The sequence below is a fragment of the Schistocerca gregaria genome, chromosome 7 (genome assembly GCF_023897955.1).
Source record: "Schistocerca gregaria isolate iqSchGreg1 chromosome 7, iqSchGreg1.2, whole genome shotgun sequence".
Lineage (NCBI taxonomy): Eukaryota > Metazoa > Arthropoda > Insecta > Orthoptera > Acrididae > Schistocerca > Schistocerca gregaria.
The window spans coordinates 83,577,695-83,601,020 of NC_064926.1; the positions used below are offsets into that span (position 1 = coordinate 83,577,695).

At 39.3% G+C, this 23,326-nt stretch overlaps 1 protein-coding gene across 1 annotated transcript in view; it reads left to right on the forward strand.

The window, feature by feature from the left end:
- LOC126282292 (zinc finger protein 628-like) overlaps positions 1-23,326 on the forward strand; it is a 522,299-nt gene that overhangs the window by 498,286 nt on the left and 687 nt on the right. The window contains exon 7 of the mRNA XM_049981945.1: positions 10,800-11,186. Coding sequence (XP_049837902.1) covers positions 10,800-11,186 — 387 coding nt within the window. The remainder of the gene's footprint in view (positions 1-10,799; positions 11,187-23,326) is intronic.

The window sequence follows — 23,326 nt, forward strand, 5'->3', positions numbered from 1 at the left end:
CCGTTCTTGGTGTGCGTAATCTTATACAGCCTTTCACTCAGTATAGGAATTTCATTTCGTGCTCGTGGTTTATACTTTTCCGCTGTTCAGTATTTGCCCAAATTTCACTTCCAAATACCATTGTGGGAGCAGCTATTATCCAATAACATTTTATTTATGTCTTTTCATAATTTTATTTCCCAATGTTCTATTGGTTGTTTCACATATCATTTTGTATTTATCCAAGCTTATTGGCAGTGCCGAGTTCTCATTGTTATCTGGACGTTACTAGCTTTAATAAGGTATAATAACTGTGGTACCTTACCATGGGTGCTCCTGCAATTTCCTAACACAATATTAAAATTTTCTCTTTCCTATCTGTGACGGTGATTTCTAGGGTGAATTTTAAATTGTTGTTAACTTATCTTATGTATTTCATTAAGCATTAGACCAGCTTATAATGATTTCTGGCACATCCAGCCCTGATTTTACAGCAAGTATATTGATACTAGCCTATTGCAATAACAATATTTAAAAAAAAGGAAAGTAAGAATTCCTAACTTGATCATTAGTTCCCAGCTGGAGAGTTTCTTTTCTTCTCCAGCAAGTTAAGTGCTTTCAGTCAGTTTCGAATCCTTTTTACTGTTGTTGTTTTAGACAATATCTTTCATAGTCTGTTATTTTTTTGGGTATTCAGTTGTAATACTACTGTGTTTTCGTCCATAATTTCTGTTGACAACTTAACACTTCTCCTTTTTTCTTTTCACCAAGTATCTTTAATTTTGTCCCTAATATGACTCTGATGACTCTGTGTTTCAAACACAGAATCTTTCCAGATTTAAAATTTTTATTCTCTACATATTTATTTATATTATATACCTCCAGTCATTTATCAATCAATCTGATCCAGCATGGTGTTCCTCTGTCTTTTCAAAAGCCCCAAACGAATTTTTTTATTAGCCTATTTTATATGTTCTGCATAAATGCCCAAAGAGTTTCCCAATCGTATTCCGTGTTTTTTTAGATTTGATAATTTTTGTTAAAGCATTTCCTAAACTTTTGTTATTTACAAATATTGAATTAATTACCAAGCACTTGATTGGACTGAGATCTTGTGGATTTCATTATTGTTTTAAAATATGAAACTGATGTATTATTATATAAGCACATAATACTTAAAGATTTATGATTATTATTTATGCTTCTCTCGATTAATCGCTAGATTTTAGATAGATTTTCCTAAAACACTTTGTTGTACTGTATCTTAAAATAATTTAACTTTTTGATTTTTAATATTTGTTACTAAAATGCAGTCATTTTAATATCGACAGAAGTTATTTTTTCATTTTTAAATTTTATCTCAGTAATATGTATATTAATAGGTTTATTTGTATTTTCCCACTAGGTTTTCAGAAAGTGCAATAATGTTTTCATTGTGAACTCTTAAAACCTTTCTACAGCAGATCTGAAAAGTATTAGAGAGGAACTGACACCCAGTATTAGTCCTGTACCACTCTTTAGGGTCCTAATATGTTAATTTTACTTTCATGATCATGACTGTGTACTTTGCATTGATTTATAAATTTAGATCGAAACAAAATAGTCAAATTTGTGAACCTGAAGATTCTTATATGGAGGAGCAAAATATATTTGTTACAACTTGTATTTGTATTCTGGCATTTATGAAGGACTATATGTTTGAAATTGAATATTGGTAGTGACCAGAATTTGGCTAACTGGAATTCAGCTTGACTTTCATCTACATAGGTCTGTTCTAACTTTTAATAAATGAAATCTGTAAACACTGTAATGACAACCTACAGCAGAAATATTACTCACTAGTTATCATCTTATCAGAATTATTGTGAAGGATTATTCTTCTTTCATTGTGAAATTTTGAGCTTTTTGCCTGCCTTCAAAAATTATTTGATCGTCTTTTATACCTTTCTGACCACAAAAAGTCTACGTCTAATTATATTTCTCTAACTTTTAATCATTTTTTGTTATTATTGTTTGTGTATCTTCCTACAGGTCCTTGTAGAGATGTAGAAATTAGAATTCACTGTTTTTTCCTGGTGAATTATGATCACTGCAGAATTTATTGTAAATGTTTTATGATATTCAGCTTTACTCAAGCCAATAGCAATTTTATCATTCTTAAAAGATAGATATTATCGTTACCCCCTTCTTGATATGGTCACAAATGTGTCACAGAAAACAACAATATCATTTCTTTCCTTCTCTACCAGACATTTTGTTGTCTATGCTATTACGATTGCTGATATTATAGCTGCTGTTTCTTTTGTAGTTTAAATTATTTGTATCTTTAATTTTTCACAGGATAATTCCTTTTGTCTATTCATTGCGACATACTGATCATACTCCTTAACATCCTTAATTATTTTACTCTACTTTTCTTTATGGCAAACGTATTTGGTTCTGTGACAGTTTTTATCGATGAGCTGATTCATGCAAATCTACATTCACTTCATTAACAGATTCTTGAAAATGTCCACCTGTTTGTGATGTAATGCTAAGTTGATACGCATAAGCCTTTACTAATTTTATTATCATTTTGACACTTTTATACACTTCCTTTCATAGATTCACTGCAATAAATGTTTCAATCTTGTTTCTAAATTAAAGTCTACAAAAACTCACATGTCCCCAGATTAATTCCTTTAAGACAAATGCTACAGTGTTTCCTTTAAAAACAATGCAGTGAAGATCGCTTATTTGATTCTATTGCTAGAACCTGTCCTGCATCACAACCAATACCATCATCCACAAGGAAAAAAGCTCTATTTTCCTCTCTCTCCTCGGAATGGTATTCTGTAAACCAAATTACTATTGACCAGGAAGACATTTCTCTTGATTTCTTCACTAAGGATATTCTCTTCCAGCCTCATATAATATTCTGTATTCTTTTATATTTCCTGATTTTATTTGTCAAAGAATATGTCCCATAAAAACTATATTAGAATAGTGTCGATTTTCCTGGAATGTTTCATTTTTGCCTGTTTCCAGACAGAGTCTTTGACATCTTTGTTGTAAGTTTCGTCTTTCTAAGCTTTGCTCACAATTTTCTCTAATTAAGGTTTCTAGTACTCATAAAAAAGTTATCAAGTAGGAGGAGGATCACTATCAGAGTAGTCACTGATGATGGTATTACCTACACTGAAGTGCCACCATTGGGTGATTTGAAGGATATGCAGCAAGATTTGAACAAAATATATAGAGTGTGGTGAACGAAAACTCACTTTTAACTAAATGAATGTAAGATGATGCCCAAAATAAAGAGAAACAGAGCAATAGTATCTAGTTACATGATTGGGACTGAAGCTCAGAAGCATAATACGTTGCATAAACATAATGTCTGATAATGAAAATTAATATGAAATTTAATGTACACATGAAAGCTGAAGTAAGAATTCTGAATGCAAGATTTATATTTGTTGGAAATGTTATCGAAAAATGCATGGCATCAGCAAAAGAAGTCATTTAAATGTTGCTAGTTGGATGAGTTTTGAACAACACTCAATGTCTTTATCAAGTAGGCATGACAAAAGACGTATACAGTTTTTAGAGAGGTGCTACTAATGTCTTAATAGGTCGATATGGCCCTTACAAAAGTGTAACAGACATATTCCAGGAACTTAAATGGGAATATTTTGAATAAAACTCACTGGATAAATTCAGAGGACCAGTATTTGAGGAATACCATAAAATACTTTTATTGGCACCATAGGTTTTAAAGAGCAAACAAGAAAAACATAACTTGTTTAAGTCGCTTATAGCGCCATACAAATTGTCATTTTACACTTACTCTGCACCAGTGAAATATGAAGAGTACAAAGTATCCTCCTCCACACACTAAGAAGCGGCTTTAGCAGATTATTTGTAGATATAGAGGTGAGCAAATGGTATTTTCATCTTTCACGACTAATGCAAAATACTTATTTACAGGCAATTTTATTCTGCCAAATAAATTTGTTTCTAATCTCCATTTCCATATTACTCTTCTAATGAATACAAGCTGTAACATATTACAGAGAACGCAAAATTCACATCTCTCCTAATTAATATACTATTTTCACTATGTGACTATCCAAACTTTTTTGTTCCTAATTGTTACAGTGTCTTTAGCTACATTAATGATAATGACAGAACACCTACTAGAAACCAATAATTCTTCTTGCGCCACTATTTAATCATGTTGCAGTCAAATTGTCAGCTTTAATTCTTTCTAATTTATTACATGTTTCACTATTTATTATCCACTAACTAAACAGAAACATGATTACTCAACACAGTCAGCACAATTCCAGAATGCTCTGGCCTCATGACAGTGCATTATCAGAGTTTTTAATATATATATATATATATATATATATATATATATATATATATATATATGGTTCAGTCACACAACCAAGTCCTTATACATCATTGTATCACGTCTTGGAAAATTTCTCCATATAAATGAGAAATGCTTTTAAATTGTTGTTAAAGGAGATAGTGTTTCTAAATTTCATATTGGACATGTTTACCTTAAAACTGTTAATCACTGCCTTTTCTAAGCACCAACAAATTATTTGCCTTAATTTTTCCCCACATCCATATTTTAACGATGTTTCAATGATATTGACACTATCCATAATCTATGTAATATGTAATACTACTATACGTTTTCCATTTCACAGAAATACCACATAAGAGAACCAAATTCTAGATGGGAAAATATGTAATTTACTTTATGTCATAAATTCCGTTTTCATTTCACTCACAATACAAAAAACATCAGACTAGCACACATTCATACCATACTATATAAGTAGTTTTATTACAGCCCAACAAATATAATGGGCTCATACACACATAAAAAGCTAAATAAATTCTACACAATGTTATAACTTCGATAGAGACTGTAGGTATGAGTTTTATAGATACCCTTTCCACATAAATTGTCAAATTAGTAAGAAACATTGTACAGGTAACTAATGAGTCCTTTGAGTCATTATGCTGACTGAGATAAAGCAGTAGTTCATTTTTACTCAGCATTGTATTTTTTTTTTTTTTTGCTGTTGAAATGTGAAGGGTCGTTGTCTTTTTGCATACTTGAGATAGACATGTATATTGATCATTTTCATATATATGATATTTAGTGTAACGTGTGTATCCCAGACTGTGTTTGGTAGCTCTGCAAATGTTCTTATTGTTACATAAGATAAACTGGATGTTAAATTACTAATTTTCATATTCCTTAATTCTGAAATATTGCTGCATGTATTATGGAACTTGTGTAAGTAGAATGAGTTTTTGTTATTGAATATTCTTCCTGAGTTTCTTGGAATAGCTTAAATTTGTCAGAGGTATTAGTTTCTTGCTTTTGATTCTACTCAATCTATAATTTTTTTGCTCGTTAATAGCATGGAATTGTTAGTGCAGTGGCAGAATGTACATTTATACTGTTAATTACTGCACACTGCGTGGTACACGTCTGATTTGGGAAGCCCACATATGTAACACATATCCCTCACAGTATTTTCCTTGAATTATTAAAAAATTCTAACATGCCTCTAATGGTAACTGAACACTCAAATGTGTGGTAGTCCATTTGTGTTCTACTTGTACAAAGAGATTTATATATGGTGTCTTTAAACTGATGTCTTTGAAATATAACCACTGATATTTGATTTAAATACATGGATTTCATTTATAAAGGCAAACATGGAGCTCATCCTGGCATTGCAAGGAGGGACATATAATGAAGATCACGTGAACTGTAAAAGCTGATGCATAATTCATTGTTTCTGCAATGTACAACTGAAGTAACATACAAAATCAAAAAACTGATGCTCTGGGAAAAGAAAACTCTAGGGGAAAGTATTATCTGCAAAGTGGCCATTAAAGAGAAAAGCAAAAGCCACAACAAAATTGAAAGTGTACAACAATCAAACAAAATGACAAAATTTACAGATGATAAAATTCTTTTGAAATCGCAACTCCACAGTTCAAGAAAACACACAAGAATGCTATCTCAATTTCAGCCTCACAATCATTGATATGCTAAGCCTGTAATGTCGCATTAATTCTACTGGAGACTGCTGAACGCAAATGACAGAGAACGTAGGAACATAGGGTGGGTTTTGGTTGTGCCTCAGTCTAGCTACAGATTCTAGAAGTACGTGAAGGAACGAGTACTAGAGACCACCAATGCAGTTTCCGACATTTCCTACAGTTGTGAGTGTTGTTGGATGTGATGTTATTTTGTAGTGCATTTGTAAATACTTTGCGTTCTGCATATATGTTAAAGCTGTTGGAAATTTGTAGTTAATTTCTCAGGCAGGGAGTATACTGGTAAACCAATTACTTAACAGTTTCATGACTGTTTATATGTGGACATATAAGCCATATTTATGAATTGTGCACCATCTCGTATCTTGAAACAGAAGAGGTCTTTTACCAAAGAACATGTGATACTCGCAAAAGAACTGAGTTCCTTGTATCCCTCAACAATCTTACCTGCCTTGAAAATGTATTTTCTGTTTCCAATAGCTTTTATGTCAAAATCTATTTAGATGATAATTGGTTTTTGATAATATGCTTCTTTAATTTGATTTCATGTACTTATTATTTTGTCTTAGAGTAATCGGGTAACAGATGATTTAAATACAATGCTGACAACATCTTATGGACTGAATGGTTTCAAATCTAAATCGAGTAGTTGTTCCTAAGAACATGACCATATTTTCACATTTGCATAGACTTTAATTATTCATAGTAACTTTGGAAATTTGAGAAAAAGACTGGAGAGCTCAAAAAGCGAATGTAGCTATTTAAAATAGGAATCTGAAAATATATTAGTATGTATTGTCTAGCCTTTTTAGGTGTCCATTGGATATAAATCTTCTCTTCCTCATTGTGTCCAATATTGGTTCTATATTTTCATTATATTTTATGTTATGCCTTAATTTCCATTTCCCATGTCATATCTTGATCCAAAGATTTACCTGATACTTTTTCCTCCTTGTTTTCTATTTCACTAAATTGCGAACATAATGAAGGATATTCTCAAGCATTAGGACATTCTTAAAAGTGCTGCACTGCCAAAGTTCTGCACTTATGGATATAACGTTTTTGTTACACAGATTCACTATAAATCGAAAAGCCATCTTTATTTTCCTTGCCCTTATTAAGTTAGTTTCTTTGTGCAAACTGTTTAATTGAATTATTTCACCTAGATACATAACCTTTTCTCTCCCATAAGCAGTTTCCATATACAGTATTTAGGTTTGCCTCTTTCACATCTTTCATATACTCTGTTTTTAAAAAGACATATGTAGGCCTGCTTTTGAAATTGACTCTTGAAGATGATATATCTGCATTGCTTACCTTCTTAGGTTCAGCTAAAACGGGAAGGTCATTTCAAATAGCCAAACAGTCAATATTCTGATTATATGCCCTTCTACCAATTGTGATTTTATAATTCCCTTTTCTTTATCTTGTTATGCCAGTTTTAACTCAATAGCTCTGGAAGTTTCACCTAAAAATTAAATCTGGAGCTTTATATTTGTCAATGTGCTTTTTATGTTCACCACTGATTTTAACCACCTCCAAATTCCTTTAAGGTGTTGAATAATGCTTCCCTGGCAATCGAATCATTTGCTTTTGTAAGCTATGTAAATGTTATACAAATGGTTTTGCTTTTCATTCTTCTATATCTGATTATAAATTTCAGGGTAAATCCTGGTAATAACAATGCATTTTTCTAAATACAATGGGGGAGGGGTTGTCCTCTATGCTCACAGCAAAAGTTTAAAAAAGTAAGTTTCAGAAATTTTTTAACAACATACTTTTTAATTAGGTATTGAAGTGTAGGTTGGGTCTAGATTCTGGAATTGCTATTTAACACCATCTTAGCAATACCAACGCATTTTCCATAATTTGAAGTACCGATGGGTTGGTACTTTATGATCAGGGGCAAAAAATAAATAGAAACAAATATTTCATTAATTTTCATTGACTTTTACAAAGCAGAGTTGTTTTGGAGATGTTATTGATGAGTAATAAGAGTCCTGAAACTGAAAATATGAATGAAATACAGTGTGAAAACTCAGATCTACTAATAAGAATTAAATTCTGGGGTTACGTTTTACTCAACAATTTATAACAATTACAGAATCCAGTAAAAGAAATAATTAAAAATAACTTTTCCCAGTTTTTGAGATATAAGGTATATGACGAGGTTACACAATCTTGAAAAGTCGGCATAAGCTGACCACCCGTTGTTATGGTGAGGATTGAAATTTTTTTTACACTTGATAGCCCATTTCTCAACCCACCTTCGTACTCTCCTAACCGCATATCTTTCCAGTCTGTTTATAATGCTTATTGTGCTCAATTGTTGTGGTCTATTTTATCACCTTTTTTGCAGATTTGGTGAATTAATGCTGTTTACCAATCTTCTGATGAGCTTCTGTTTCGCAGATGTATTGAAAGACTCCATGTAGCTTCTTGATTGTTGATTTGGTTTATTAACTGAGATGAATTTTAATTTCTTATGATTATGAAATACAATAAATCGATAGTCTACAGAAAGACAGGAGTTTATGAATCCATATCATAATATCTGTAACTCTGGATGTGCTACCTGTTTTCATCTTCCTAAGGTGCTGGTGATGTATAAAGCAGAACCAGACCTCATTGACAGTCTTTCAGAGAAAAAGGAAAAGTGGCTAGTAACATCAGTTCAAGAGTGCATGCCTTAACAGGTATGATCACTTGTTCATCTTTGGTACTAGCAGACACAACTGTGCTACTAAAAGTTCTGTGATTCCCATAATTTTAGAGGTGGCAGTGTGGACAGAAACAAGAAAATAATGTCCAGTAAACATGGGCTACATAGTATGTAACTTTGGAAGTAATAGCACTTGTTCATCTCCGCTATTGTGAAATACATCTTTCTTGTTGAAGATGTGCTCACTGTTGCTCCATAAATCCAACTCTGAAAGTTTGTCAGTATAGTTCTGGTCCACCCTGTACTGACAGATTTTATAAAGAAGTCTGTATGAATGTATGTATGTATGTTGCACTCTCTCGCTAAACCACTCTATCGATTTCAGCTAAATTTGGTAAACATATCTGTCACTGACAGGAAAGAACCAGTGTTCTTACCCTGTAAGAACCATTACTTACCAAACGCGTGGTGGTCAGGATGGAAAAGCGGTGTAGCCCACAATGTGCACATACTCATGCTTTATTCATCGAATATTTCAGAATAAGAACTCTTAGTGACTTGTAACAAACTTTACACATCGTTTCAAACCTATATGAATCGTTTACCGCTGACAACCGCCACATAACGATGAAAGGAAGAAACTTACCACATTTTCGCCATTATGCAGTAGAACTACCGCAAGAAGCAAGACTTTTTATTACTGCTAACTGTATTCGCCACACATTTTGCAGGTGGCATTCACATATACCACTGAGTCTAAAGCAAAATTATATTGTTGCATGACACATATTCTAAGATACGTGGCGTCGTAAATGAAGAGATGCGTGCAAAATTGTTGCATCATGTATGAAGTTTTAATGTGGTACTTCTTTGCTACTCACTGTACTTACAACACATTTCACCCAAGGGAACCACATGTGCCACCGGCTATACATTGAAAATTATGTCTGTGTATGACACATAGTTGGAGAGATAGGACATTGTAAGTATTGAGGTGCGTGAAAGTGCATATCAAAACTAGCTGGAGATAAAACATGCGCCAAATTAAATGTGAATTATGTGACATACATATCACATATGTGTATGTGCGCAAAGTCTTGGGTAAAGCGTTCATTCTAAGCCCATGGAGTGATTTGACAGAGTTATGAACTGGAAAGAAATACTCTGAGTGGAACAGCAGTAGCCTCCTTTGGAGTGGGGGTTATAACGTGGAGAGAGCAGTGGAGAAGAGGGGGAAGAGGAGATGGATAGAAAGGTAGGGGAAGGAGGAGGCACAGGTAGGTGGAGGAGGAGTTCAACAGAGGGGGAAGAGGTGATAGACGGGGAAAGGAGGTAGGAGGAGGTCGACAGAGGGAGGGGGAAGGGAGATACTTACTAACAGAAGATTGATATAATAAATACATGCCCGAACACATTCTCAACGGGTATTAAATAATGTCAATGATGGTCTGACACCCTGATACATGGAAGACATACCCTTTCAGGTGATTTAATCATTATTTTAGAGTACATAAACGTGATTTTAATGCAATAGAAAATTTATACGAAGACAGTAATTTGTTGTCTATGTTTAGAATTGTGGACAGTTGGGAATGTGAGTCTCGCGGGAAGCGTGCAGGGGATAGTCCCTGCAGTCAAGCTACTCAGACGGACAGAGCGTCTTCAATGTTAGCAGGAGATCCCGGGTTCGAGTCCCGGTCGGGGCACACATTTTCAGCTGTCCACATCGAGATATATCGACACCTGTCTGCAGCTGAGGTTGTAAGTTAGTCATCATTTATAGCAATAGAAAATGTCTGGGTCTGATTGGATCAGCACTCAAAACAAAGGAATCAGCATTCGAGAATTTAGTAGCGCTAAAGGTTTCGATGAGATGCACTGGGACACATGAAGAATCTTGTAGACTTTCTTTCCTGTGTGAGGACATTATCGCGCCCAATGCCTGTTGTGCATGATAGTAGGGTGACTTTTGGTGGCGGTGACGGCTGATGACAGACATAAGGCAATGTCGGCTCTGTGTAAGTAGTTGGAAGTTGCAGCCCGTAGCAGCGCCTTCAGACAGCTGTGGTGTGCTTTGCAGGCCCACGCGCGCACTCACACGGGGGAGAAGCCGCACCGGTGCGCCGAGTGCGGGAAGTCGTTCAGCCAGCTGCGCAACTACAAGTACCACGTGTCGGTGCACGCGGGCACGCGGGAGTTCGCCGCCGCCTGCCCCGAGTGCGGCAAGGTGTTCAACGACCGCGGCTACCTCAGCTCGCACATGAAGATCCACCGCAACCGCAAGGAGTACGCCTGCGCCGAGTGCGGCCGCCGCTTCAACCAGCGCGTCGCCTACAACATGCACGTGCGCATACACACGGGCGAGCGGCCGCACGCGTGCGCACTCTGCGACAAGGCCTTCACGCGCAAGATGCTCCTCAAGCAGCACATGCGCACGCACACCGGCGAGAAGCCCTTCACCTGTGAGGTACTACACGTTCCGTTCTCACGGCATTGCTACGTTTTCAAGACAGGTTCATTTCAGTACTTTACGTGATGTTACTGGGATTCAACAAATGTAAATCACTGGAAAGAGTTACGCACTCTAAGGTGGATAAGTATGCAGGGCGAATCAAAAGTCGCTTCATTCTATGCTAGAGACAGGTTGCTTACAGACTAACAGTACAAATATGTCTCTAACAAAATTGCGGCCCGTGCATACTTTCAGTAGAAACTGAATGTGAAAGAAACCGAGCTTGGCAACACTCAATGCCTTCCCGCAGCACCGTTTAGCTATATTTCCAGAAGGTCAGAAGGTTGTCAGTACCGTTACTCATAAGCCACCTCTTATCTAACAGCGTGCCTATGGCGTATCGACTGGGTTGTGCGACTGGATTTGTGTCAGGAAGGTCACAGTTATTAGTAAGGACCGGAAGGCACCGGGTGAAACAGAAGCGATGTCTACCGTTAAGAAAGGAAATGTTACAGGCCCCCGCTGTTCCGAATCTAAATAAACGATTTAAAGGACAATGTCAGCAGCTCTTTTAAATGGTTTTCAAATGATACTGTTATTTATCGTCTAGTAAAGTCATCAGAAGGTGAAAACCAATTCCGAAATGATTTAGACAAACTAAGGGGATGACTCTAAATAATGAAAAGTATGAGGTCATCCACGTCAGAAAAAAAAAGAATTTCGCTTACTCGATTAATCATAAATGAAAAGGCTGTAAATTCCACTAAATACTCAGGTAATACAATCACAAAGAAGTTAAATTAGAACAGTCACATAGATAATATTGTGAGGAATACGAATCAAAGATTAGGTTTTACTGGCGGAACGATTACAAAATGCGAAAGGTCTACTAGACTGCCTCCGCTATGCATGTCCTCCTCTGCTTCAGAACAGCTGTGCAGTATGGCATTTTCAGCAGTTGGGATTTACGGAGTACGTCGAAGAAGTTCAACGAAGGGATCCTCGTGTTATACTATCGTGGAATAGGGAGAGACTGCCACACATAACAGCCCAACTGGGATGTTAATCATTAAAACACGGGCTTTTTTCCCAGCTTCTTTTACGAAATTACAATTTCCAACTTTCTGCCCACCTACTCAGCGAGAATGATCACCGTTATAAATTATGAGAAAGAAGACTTCGTACTGAGAGATCAAGAGTTCGTTTCTCCCGCTCGCTTTTCGAGTGTGGAAAGGTAGAGGAACAATGTGAAAGTGGTTTGATGAATCCTATACCAGACACTAATGTGTGAACTGCTAAATAGTCATGAAGTTGTTGATATACCCTGTTAGTGCAGAGTATAGAATTTTGTATAAAAATAGCCAGTTTCGAGATTCGATCTCCGGGTCTAACTGTAATTTTTGCTCTCATTTTTACACTATGCGAAATGCTGTCTGGTTTCGGAATTATTTTAGAGCAACTTCTGAAGTGTTTCAGCCACGGAAAGTATCTAATACTAACACAGAGAATACAATCGTGTTTGCTAAACCACTTTTAAGGATGTACCTTTCTTTTTACTTTTACTCTGATCTCTTGTACACACTACACAACTTTATTCTAGGTATTTCTCCCGTAACTACGCTAGTCACGTGGTGATATTGTACAAGTGTATGGTTCGGTTCAACTTCATCTACAACATTCGAAGTCATTTTCCATTATACCATCCTGTCATCAATTCTATTGGTTAGTGCAAACTCTTATACCTGCCACGTCCATTTTCATTAAATAACTGCATTTGTTTTGTATAAAGCGTGCTGTAATGGCTGTGTAACGTATTAGGAAACCATATACTATACTGCACAGTCTACAGATAGAAATGAAGATAAATCACAGCTAGTCGCGATATCAACCTCTCGAACATCGGTATTCTAAGGCAAATCTCTATCCACTATACTAACTAGGTACCATTGCTACACAGAACTGAATGAAGGCAGTTGTAATTCATACGATTACAGTGTTGCTAACTTTCCTTTAGCTGACAAGTATTTTCTAGTAAAAATATCGACAGAATGATATTTTAGTACAGAATTTTCTGTAATGTACGTACACAATGAATCGCGCTGTGACTTCTGAGTGCGCCAGTTTTGGTCCATCCTCTAAATGCAGATGTATTTTTCAGGAGCTAAATATTAATAGCTTTTATTGTAATAGGCTCTGTTATATATGGAGAGAAAAGGTGTCAGATCTCAAATATGAATCCGTAATCTAATTTTCTTTCGTTTCCTCAAATCACTTCAGTGAAATAACGAATCATTGCTCAAATAATATCACTAACACTTTCATCTTCGCCCTTCACAAAATGAATTACTTCTCAGATTCTTAAGTTCCTCCCACACTGCTTCCTCTCTCGTTCACTTTAGCATCAATTCCACACCTTCATTTCACTCTCACTCAGTATTTTAATTAAGTATGAAAACATCGGTCAGCAATTTGCTGTGTGGCTAGTAGTATGCGATAGATGGGCCCCAATCTCCACCCGAAGAAGTACATCAGTTCTAGTCAGCTACACGCAGTTTCCTGACTGGTACTGTTGTACCATAAACTATTGCCACGTATAAATAATACATACCATTTCGTTTCACTTAGTTTTGTGATGTATTGGAAGAGGCATACGTATTGGAAATGAGTCTTCCACAGAACAAAAAATTAAACGAGTAATGACTCCTTCATATTCCAGGAAGTGATTGACGTAACAAATTAGAACTAAATTTGATAGTTTGGTGCATTTTTCATTAATTTTGCTTTTCATCAGGTCTTCCATCATGTAGTTAAATACAGGACTGGACAGCTTAAATTTTGATGTTTTTATCGCCGTTTTACCATCTTTTACCAAATCATTGGGTGTTAACTATCAACATACACGTTTGAAACTAATATCTTAGTAAGACACTACTGTAGTCTGGGGAATTGTAGCACTTACGGAGATAATAGACCAAATGACAGTGTTGTCATCTCTGAAAGACAACAGACAAATAATCTTTTTGTTTCCATCGGACTTCTAGCTTTGCTTCCTAAATGTGTCTCGAATAACTTCAAGTCTTTTGAATCTTCGGTGAGAATGGTCACCAAGTAATTAAAGGTATTTCCATAATACAAATATCGCTTTACCGCATGATTCAGTATTGGCATCTAACGATTTCGTATTGTGCTGGTTCTAAATATACTTGTTTAGTTACGACATTTAAATGCAAGAGCCAGATTTGAACTTACTTCGAACATCACGTAGAAAACATGGTGTCTCCATTGCACCAGCGCAGTATCTAATTCGGAATTTTATGGAGTGCCGTGTGCTCAGTCGTTTTGCAGTAGACGATTACTGGCCAAAATGACCAGTAACCTCTCCACTACCTAATAAGGTCATCTCGCACATAATTTCTAGTTGATGTTCCTTCTGTACATATGTCAATAGCATGCAAGAAAGAATATAATGTTTTTAAGTTTGAGAGAGAAATAGACTGTTTAATACGTCGGTTGAAGATCAAATGTGAGTACTATAATCCGTGATTAGCATTAACTGATTATGCATATAAAGAGGCCCCCTGTATTAATTTCGCTTTGAAGTACCATGTCTCAAATGTGTTTCTTCCTCATACATGTTTACCTTGTTTCAACGAAGGTTTGAGCCAAAGAGTGTGTGTATTACTCATTTGTACATTTTTGAAATTGTTATGGAACTAGCGAAACTTAATTATTAATCACATCTTTGCCAATTATTATCGTCGTCACAACAAACCACGTGAAGAAATCATGAGCTGTCTGTGCGGAATCGTAACACCTTGGTCCTAGTCCATGGCTATGGCGCTTTGTTGTAGGAATTCTGTTGTTAAACGCAACGTTTGCATTTCTACACTTGCTTCTGCCTGAGTCACCTCGTTTCAACAAATCAGCTGCATTCATTTCATTTCCTTTCATTTCTAGTGCTGCATTGAATCAGAATAATTAAGATTCGTTTCTATGTGGTTATGGCAGAATTACACTTTATGCTGCAATACTGTGACGAGTGCGGCTGTTATTGAAACTGAACGAAACAGAAATAAGCATACATGTCATAAATGATATTCTGTCTGTGGTAAGTCCAATATAGAATTTTTGCCTTCAAATATTGTACACCGAACGCTAATTCTTAGCGATGGAACCACAGTGTCAATGCTGTTCACTGAGAATCATCTGTGTTTTTGTGCTTCAAATGCAGCACGGATAGGATTCATCTTCCACTGTAAATACGTTTACATTTATAAACTGTTTTTATACCTCATCTAGAAATCCTTGGTTAATCCAGACTGTTAATATCAGTACAATACAAAACAAAGCCTCATAGCCACCACACAAGCTACACTACGAAAACCGTCAATGCTCGCAACTAGAAACAGAGATTAAGAGATGACTTTCTCGTGATGATTGTTTATCAAAACGATTGGTGGAGTAAATAATAACTTCGTGACTGATGCAGAACTATATGTTTTCTTCCGTCCATATAACGTTAACCCTAATGGTCTGAAGCTGTGACGCCCTAAGAAGGAAGCATACAACCAGCGGGTCTACGTTATTGTTAATTTTTAGCATGGTTGTAGGACACACTCAGATGTAACAATGCTGCTTTAGTATGATAAACTTATCAAGCAATTTCGATAAATTGACTTTGAAAGTCTTACGAGCATGTTGAACACCAGACAGAACCGTTAAACAACGAACACTGGGTAAAGCGGCAGACTAAAATCCTTCCTGTATTGCGTTCCAATCTATGTTATTTCTTCGTTTTCTTTAATCTTTAGCAATCAGTAGCACTGCTACCACGAATCATGTCTCTTCGAAAAGGAAAACTAATAATAACAATTATGTTGATACATTCATGGTGAGGTGTAATCGAGTCAATACATGCTGGATTTTCCATTATTTGATTTTTGCTTGTGGTGAATATTGTCACTGTTAATATCTTGAACAGTTGCGTTGAAACAGGTGGAAGGGTCCTCCTGTTGAACTACGTGTTTCGAGAGAACGACCGCCCGCTTCACAGTCAGTGCCAGATAATTAAATTAACAGGCCCACCGACTACACAATAACCAACATCATACCCTCTTCTCCACACACTAAAATATACTGAGACTACGCTTTTTTTAAATTTTGATGTAGAGTATCTTCAACAGTCAGTGCACAAAAGTGACGTGAAGGCCAGACTGGTCTTCTTCATACCACTGCTCCGCATGATCTCAGAGCACGCAGCTTGTGCTTAATATTTACTTGTTTTGCTGTCCACCATAACATTGTCCTCCATTTGGTGGGCGCTGCTTTTATGTGCTCATTATGAGCGTCGGTATGGAAAAGACCTTACTGGCCTTCACGTTACTTATGAGTGCTGACTGTTGTTTATGATTCCATACACATTGGTAAGTAGAGATAGACTAGAAAGTCGTGCGGCAACTGTCTTCGTAGGAAAGATGGACAGCAGCAGAAATGACTAAGGAACAAGTTAACACAGTAAACAGCAGATTTGTGTAATTTGTGGTTTCCAAGTTTACGAAGACTCATTACAAATAATGCAGCAAGTAATTAGCAATAAGTATGAGGCCCCTTGTACTAAACACAAATGATGGTGTCGTAGCTGTAACTAGACAGTGTCCGTGTAGTATCACGTAGCAAAGAGGCTCCAAGGACGAGTTGACAGCCCTATGTTGCGGCGGCAGAGGGCGCTGATACTGCTGAGCGACTGGAGGTGTGGGTTAGTGGGCAAGCTCCACTGGACCAGCCAGATACCTTCCGAATGATGTTGCCATTTGGCGGAAACTTGCAGTTCCGTTGCCAACTTTGATGTGGGTAGAGTAGTATTGATAAGACGTACCACAAACGTCCTCCTGCCTCCCAAGCGTCCTTACCATCATTATGTAGTATAGATGAGCGAACGACGACAGAGGGGTGGTGGTTGGGTGGGGGGGGGGTCGTTTGGGGGGGGGGGGAGATCGTTGCAGTTGGCTATGACGAGAGAGGAGCTGAACCCAAGGGTTGTACGAAGATCAGACCTGTGCACAGACATATGCCCTTAGCCAGCCCAGGAACACCAGCTGAAAAACCGGGCAGAGCGAGCGAATTTACATCCAGAGGTGGAGCAGAAAATAAACATGGGGGAATCTCGATGGCTGAAGGGGGACCCAAGGCAGCACTTGAGGCAGCCACCGGAAAGAGGGGCCATCTCCTGACGATGGTGGCTGTCGAGACAGTGATGACTGTGAAAAGGTATGGACTTCCGTCGCCTGTGGGAATGGAGCCAATAGTGCGGGTCCCAATGGAAACGGATGCTTTGAGAGCTGCTGCGTCCAGGAAGGGGCGGAATCTGAAAGAACAAAGCCTGCCACGATTCATACGAAAGAAACTGATCCTTTTGGGGTGCCATTAACCCTCTCGGCCCCCGTAAGATAAACATAGAATGTTCAAGGAAATGTGCAGTGGTACCTCGCTCCCGTGCCTCCATCTGCCATACAGTCTGTAAAAGACCTCCATGCGGGTGCAGCAGCTTAAGCAAGGTGCTGTAGCGCCATCTTTGTAACAAATCTGCTGGCGCCGGTCTGTCGTGTGTCTTGGAGCTTTATGAAGATAACAAGAACAAGAGAGCTTAATACATGTGACAGGAACAAAGAATGTACAGCTGTTGCTTAAAAGTTCGTGCAAAGCGTTCAACGTCGCCGTTTTAGTGCAGATTGAATGGTGGTTTCGTGATGGTGCAAAACTGTTCATACTCGGTGGCAACAAACTGAGGTCTACTGTCAGCCACAATCACTTCTGGCATTCCCTTGAGGCTAAAGATCGATGACAAGGCATAAATTGTTGCAAGAGTCATGTTAGAGTCCATAGGAACCACGAAGAGAAATTTGGTCAGAGCGCGAAAGCGATGAGCCAAAGTGTATTCTGTAAAATCCAAGTGCAGTCATTGTCCAGATGCTTGGGGTTTGGGCCATTCAAAGAACTGCTGAGGTGGGGCTGATATTGGCTCTGAGCAATATCGGACTTAACATATGAGGTCATCAGTCACCTATAACTTAGAACTACTTAAACCTATTTAACCTAAGGACATCACACACATCCATGCCTGAGGCAGAATTCGAACCTGCGACCGTAACGGTTACAGACTTAAGCGCCTAGAACCGCTCGCCCACAACGGCCGGCTGACTGATATTCAACATAAGCTTGGCACTGAGAAGTCAACAGTTCAGTTTGTCTATACAGGCTGTGTGAGGTGCAATGCCCTCAAGCCATCTGCTTGCTACTGCTGCGAACGAAGCCCCAGTGACCTTCGTGTAGCAAATAAAGTGTGCTAGGCTGGAGTGACTGGTCATTATCGGTGCAGAGCAATATGACACCTTAGTGAACTGCAAGGGCGTGCCCACAGGCAAAATATCGGCGAATCAAGAGCTGTGAATCTGACTGAATGTGTCCAACCAGAGCGGATGTAGTGAAAGTGGGTCTGCAAAGCAGGGTACGCTGCTGTGGCCTGTGCAGTTTTCCGTTGATTACGTGGAAAGATATGCAAAGTATCCGTGCCTTTCGTATTAATGTAGCAATAGGTGGCACAAGGACTCGTTGAATGAGGGCCAACAGCAAGGCGAAAAAGGGCATCAGCGATGAAATGCTAAGAAGTGGGTAAATAAACGTATTGGTAATTCCCAAGAGAAGAGCACTTCAGCATCTGCGCTGTATGAGTTAGGAATGAGTGGTAAGGGCTAAACAAACCTTGAAACGCTTATGCTCACTCACCTAGTAAAATGTTCTGCCAAAGCGATACTGGTGAACTTAGTGACAATGGCAGGAGCCTTCTTCTCAGTGGACAAATTATCACTTTTAAACAACGTCTTTTCAACAGTTTCGAACCAAAGACAGAAGGCCTGTCAACAGCACCAACTGTATGCGACAAAACCGCACCTACACCATAAGAGGAAGCATTCACAGCCGTCACATGTCTGTCCGGATCAAAATAAACAAGATAACGATCACCAAGCAAAGCACCATTGAGCTTCTCAAAAGCAGACTGACACCCTTGCGACCAAACAAGCGTTCTTCCTGCGCAAGCTATGCAAGTAAGCCACGATTTGAGGACGTTAGGAATAAATCGGATGTAACAGCTTTCTTAACACAGACTGCAGTTCCCGCGCATTGCATGTGGGTGGGAGGTCGTGGATAGCAAGGAAATGTAACAACTTGGCTATTAATGTCCTAAGCACTCACACATTTGTGTCTGTTGCATTTGAGACCAGCTGCGGATAACAGAGCGAGAAGACTGCTAATATGTTCTTCTGGAGCGCGGCTTGAGACGACAATGCCATCTAAATAATTTGAGCAAAAAAGGAACTTTTGCAGTCAGCGGCCCTAACAAACGCTGAAAAATGGCGGATGTGAAAGCACCGCCAAACAGCAACCTCAAAAATTACAAGAGGCCCAGATGAGTGTTAATGGCAAAGATTTGTTGCGGCTGCTCACCCAAAGGTATTAGCAAATAAGCATCTAACAAATCAAATCAGTTTATCCATCAGTTCCTCTAAACGCAGCAAGGGGGTAACTGTCAGTGACGGTTTGAGAATTCACAGTTTTCCTAAAACCGGTGCACAACTGGACGGCTTCTTTAGAGTAACAACAGCAGACGCCCACTGACTGGTAGTAATGGGTGCTAGAACCTCATTGTCTTGCAAAGGAATAGCTTCTGAGTCACGTGTTCTCGAAAAGCAGAGGGACAGGACGAGCTCTGACAAAGCTTGTTTGGCATTGTATTTCATTGTGACATGCAGAACAAAATTATTGTCTTCACCGAAAACCTCAGGAAACAAATCCTTAAAGTTGGCACATAGCTCAGCAACACTCTCCTGAAGACCAAAGGAAGAAACAGAAAGTACGTGGTCCTGAACAGAACACCCAAACAAATAAAAAGAGTTTAGGTAAAAAATATTAACACTGTCCTCGACAGGAAAGCAGTATATATGCCACTATCTTTGTCAAATTTCTGAAAGTTGCAGTGAAGATACAAGTGCCGTCAGCATGTGGCTCGATGTGGAGAACTTACGTTTGCCAAGCAATTCGTAAGTGCAACAGTTGAGCAAAGTCACTGAAGCTCCAGTGCCAAGTTGTAAACGGACTGACCGTCCAGCAATAGTATGAGACACAAAACGCATTTTTTCTCACGCAGCTCTGCAGGTGAGCTGGAAGCCTTTTCAGAACGGCTGTTGCACTCTTGTTTCGCACTAACACCACTGTGCTGCTTGAAAACCCACGAAACACTGTTTGCGTGAAGGAGCAGTAGAAGGGGATGACTTACTTGCCTCAGGTTACAGTGACCGCACGTGTCCCCCTTTGCCACATATACCGCAAATCGCTTCACCCGAGGCTCACGATCGGCTATCATGTGCTGTATTACAGCGAGGGCATGACTTCACACCATGTGCGAACACGACACGTGGCTGCTCTCTGTCCTCCCAGCCTACACCACAAGCAGGCTCCACATCAAAACTGTCTACTACACTTCCGCAGGACTCTTAGTAGTCAAGAGTCCGGAGAATCTGAGAATCTGCTGGAAGGAAGGATCCGAGTACTTAAGAATCTCTTCCAGAATTCGAAAATCGGCTTCTTTTTGCATGGTGGCATCACGAACCATTGTATCACCGTAATATTTGGCACAGCTATCTTTGAATATATGCTGACAACTAAGGCCTTGCAATTCAATGTTTCAGTGACGGTGTGGCCGTCTTTTTTTCTTACGTTCAGATGGCTCTGACCACTATGGGACTTAACATCTATGGTCATCAGTCCCCTAGAACATAGAACTACTTAAACCTAACTAACCTAAGTACATCACACAACACGCAGTCATCACGAGGCAGAGAAAAATCCCTGACCCCGCCGGGAATCGAACCCAGGAAACCGGGTGCGGGAAGCGAGAACGCTACCGCACGACCACGAGCTGCGGACCGGCGCAGCAAGGAATTGCGGCGCAATGGCCATTATCAAATAAATAGTAAACAGATGCAAACAGTGAAAAGCTAGAATAGTTCAGAGAGGAAAAGAAAGGAGAAGCAAAAGCAACAACCTCGGAACCTAGAACATAAACTGCACAAGCGATGCAAACACTGAGTGTACAAAAGGAGAGCACCGAGGAAAACCCAATAGACGACAAAAGAGGAAGAAGTAATCTAGACCTGAAAATGGCCACACTCGTCGCCAGATACGTTGTCTACAACTTCATGCACAATGGTAAGAGGAAGTGGAATAAAGGGTGGTGTGGCAACTGTCGTTGTAAGAAAGCTGGAGCGCAGCCGAAGTAATTACTGAACAAGTTAGTAGGATATACGGAAGATTTACTTTACTTGTATATTTCTAACTGTATGCAGCAAGACATAAGTCCCACTAACTATTACAGTAGCATAGATTCTAGGCTCAGGGTTACAAGTACGAACAACGTGTTGGAGCTGTGATTAGGCGGCGTCCACGTGGCATCACATAGCGAAGGACTGAGTGAGTGCCGCTGGCCGTCCTATCTCGCGGTGGTGGAGGGTGCTTTGTGTTACAGAGTCCATTGGGTCCACCAGATCCAGTGCAAGTGCTGTTGGCTTCTGACAGAAACTTGTAATTCCGTTGCCAACATTGATGCTGGTAGTGTGGTATCAATACGTGACACCATACTGTTATTTCCAGTTTTAAAATTTTGTATTCTAGGTTTTCCGCGACTGAGTGCTGGTTAAAAGACATCCTACTGTACATCATGAGCTGAATTTAAAAATATTCGAATACCAGGCCAGTACTCGGGGATGTAGTTAATTATCGATGACATGTTGAGGGCGGCCCAGAAGCAATGGTCAGTGTTCAGAGATATGACAGTGACAATCGATAGAAGCAACTAAGTCTAGTAATCATAGGCTATGAATTCAATACATTAAGCTTCTTTTATTTCCATATTTTGGGAGGAACAAATATATACCAATACAAGAAAAAATTGTCTCTTACCCATGGGCTCTAAAATGCACTCGTTCATGAAACTTACTGGCAGATTCAAACTGTGTGCTGGACCGAGACTCGAACTCGGGACCTTTGCTAGGACAGCTTCTGTGAAGTTTGGAAGGTAGGAGACTAGGTACGGGCGGAATTAAATCTGCGAGGACGGGGCGTGAGTCATGCTTGGGTAGTTCAGTTGTAGAGCACTTTCCGCGATAGGCAAAGGTCCCGAGTTCGAGTCTCGGTCCGGCACACAGTTTCAATCTACCAGGAAGTTTCATATCAGCGCAAACTCCGCTGTAGAGTGAAAATTTCATTCTTGCACTCGTTCAGTTGAAATGATGTACCAGGTGGTTATAATTAAACTTTCCCCAGCTTAACACGTCATAACACAGAAACTAATTACCGTATGGGTACCAGACATGGTAGCATTAATGTCAAAGACATGGAAAGAGAAATAATGCAGAATCAATTGAACTGAAACAATTTTAAAGTACTGCTATGGTACATCATTCAATTACATACGGTATCGTAAGTTGTACAAAAGGGACTCAGTGTACCTCCCATCAGAGTCCGAAAGCGCAGGATAGCATTCTGCCCAACAGAATGACGCATCTCTTTAGGTATGTTGGCTACCTCTCTTCATATGCTACCCTTCATATCAGCACACGTGGTGAACTCTTTCCTTCAGCAACCCAACAACCAGATATCACAGGGAATGAGACCAGAAGAAGGGAGGGAGGGAGTGAGAGGAAGAGAGGGGGGAGATGGGTTGGGGGGGGGGGGGCTCGCTGAAGAGGACCAGGTAGGGAGGGATGTGGGAAGGAAAGAGGCAAGTATGGCATGCACGGTCTCGGGGGGGGGGAGACGGAAAATCCGCTCTGGGAGAAGGAGGTGAGAGGAAAAAGGGGGCCCTGGGTAGGGGAGGGGGGAACAAGGCCAGGTTATAGTAGGAAGGAAGGGTAGACGTCACGGTGAATTTCTTCATCTGGGAGGGGGAGGCGCTGTAAATTACCCTGACGAAGGAGATGGAGGGTGTGGAGGTGGGGAGAGGGAGGGATACAGCGATAGAAGTGCGGCAATGGGCAGGGGGTGGAGAGGAAAGAGGAAACCAGAGGGGGGGGGGGGGTAACGACTAGCGAGCTCATTGCGCC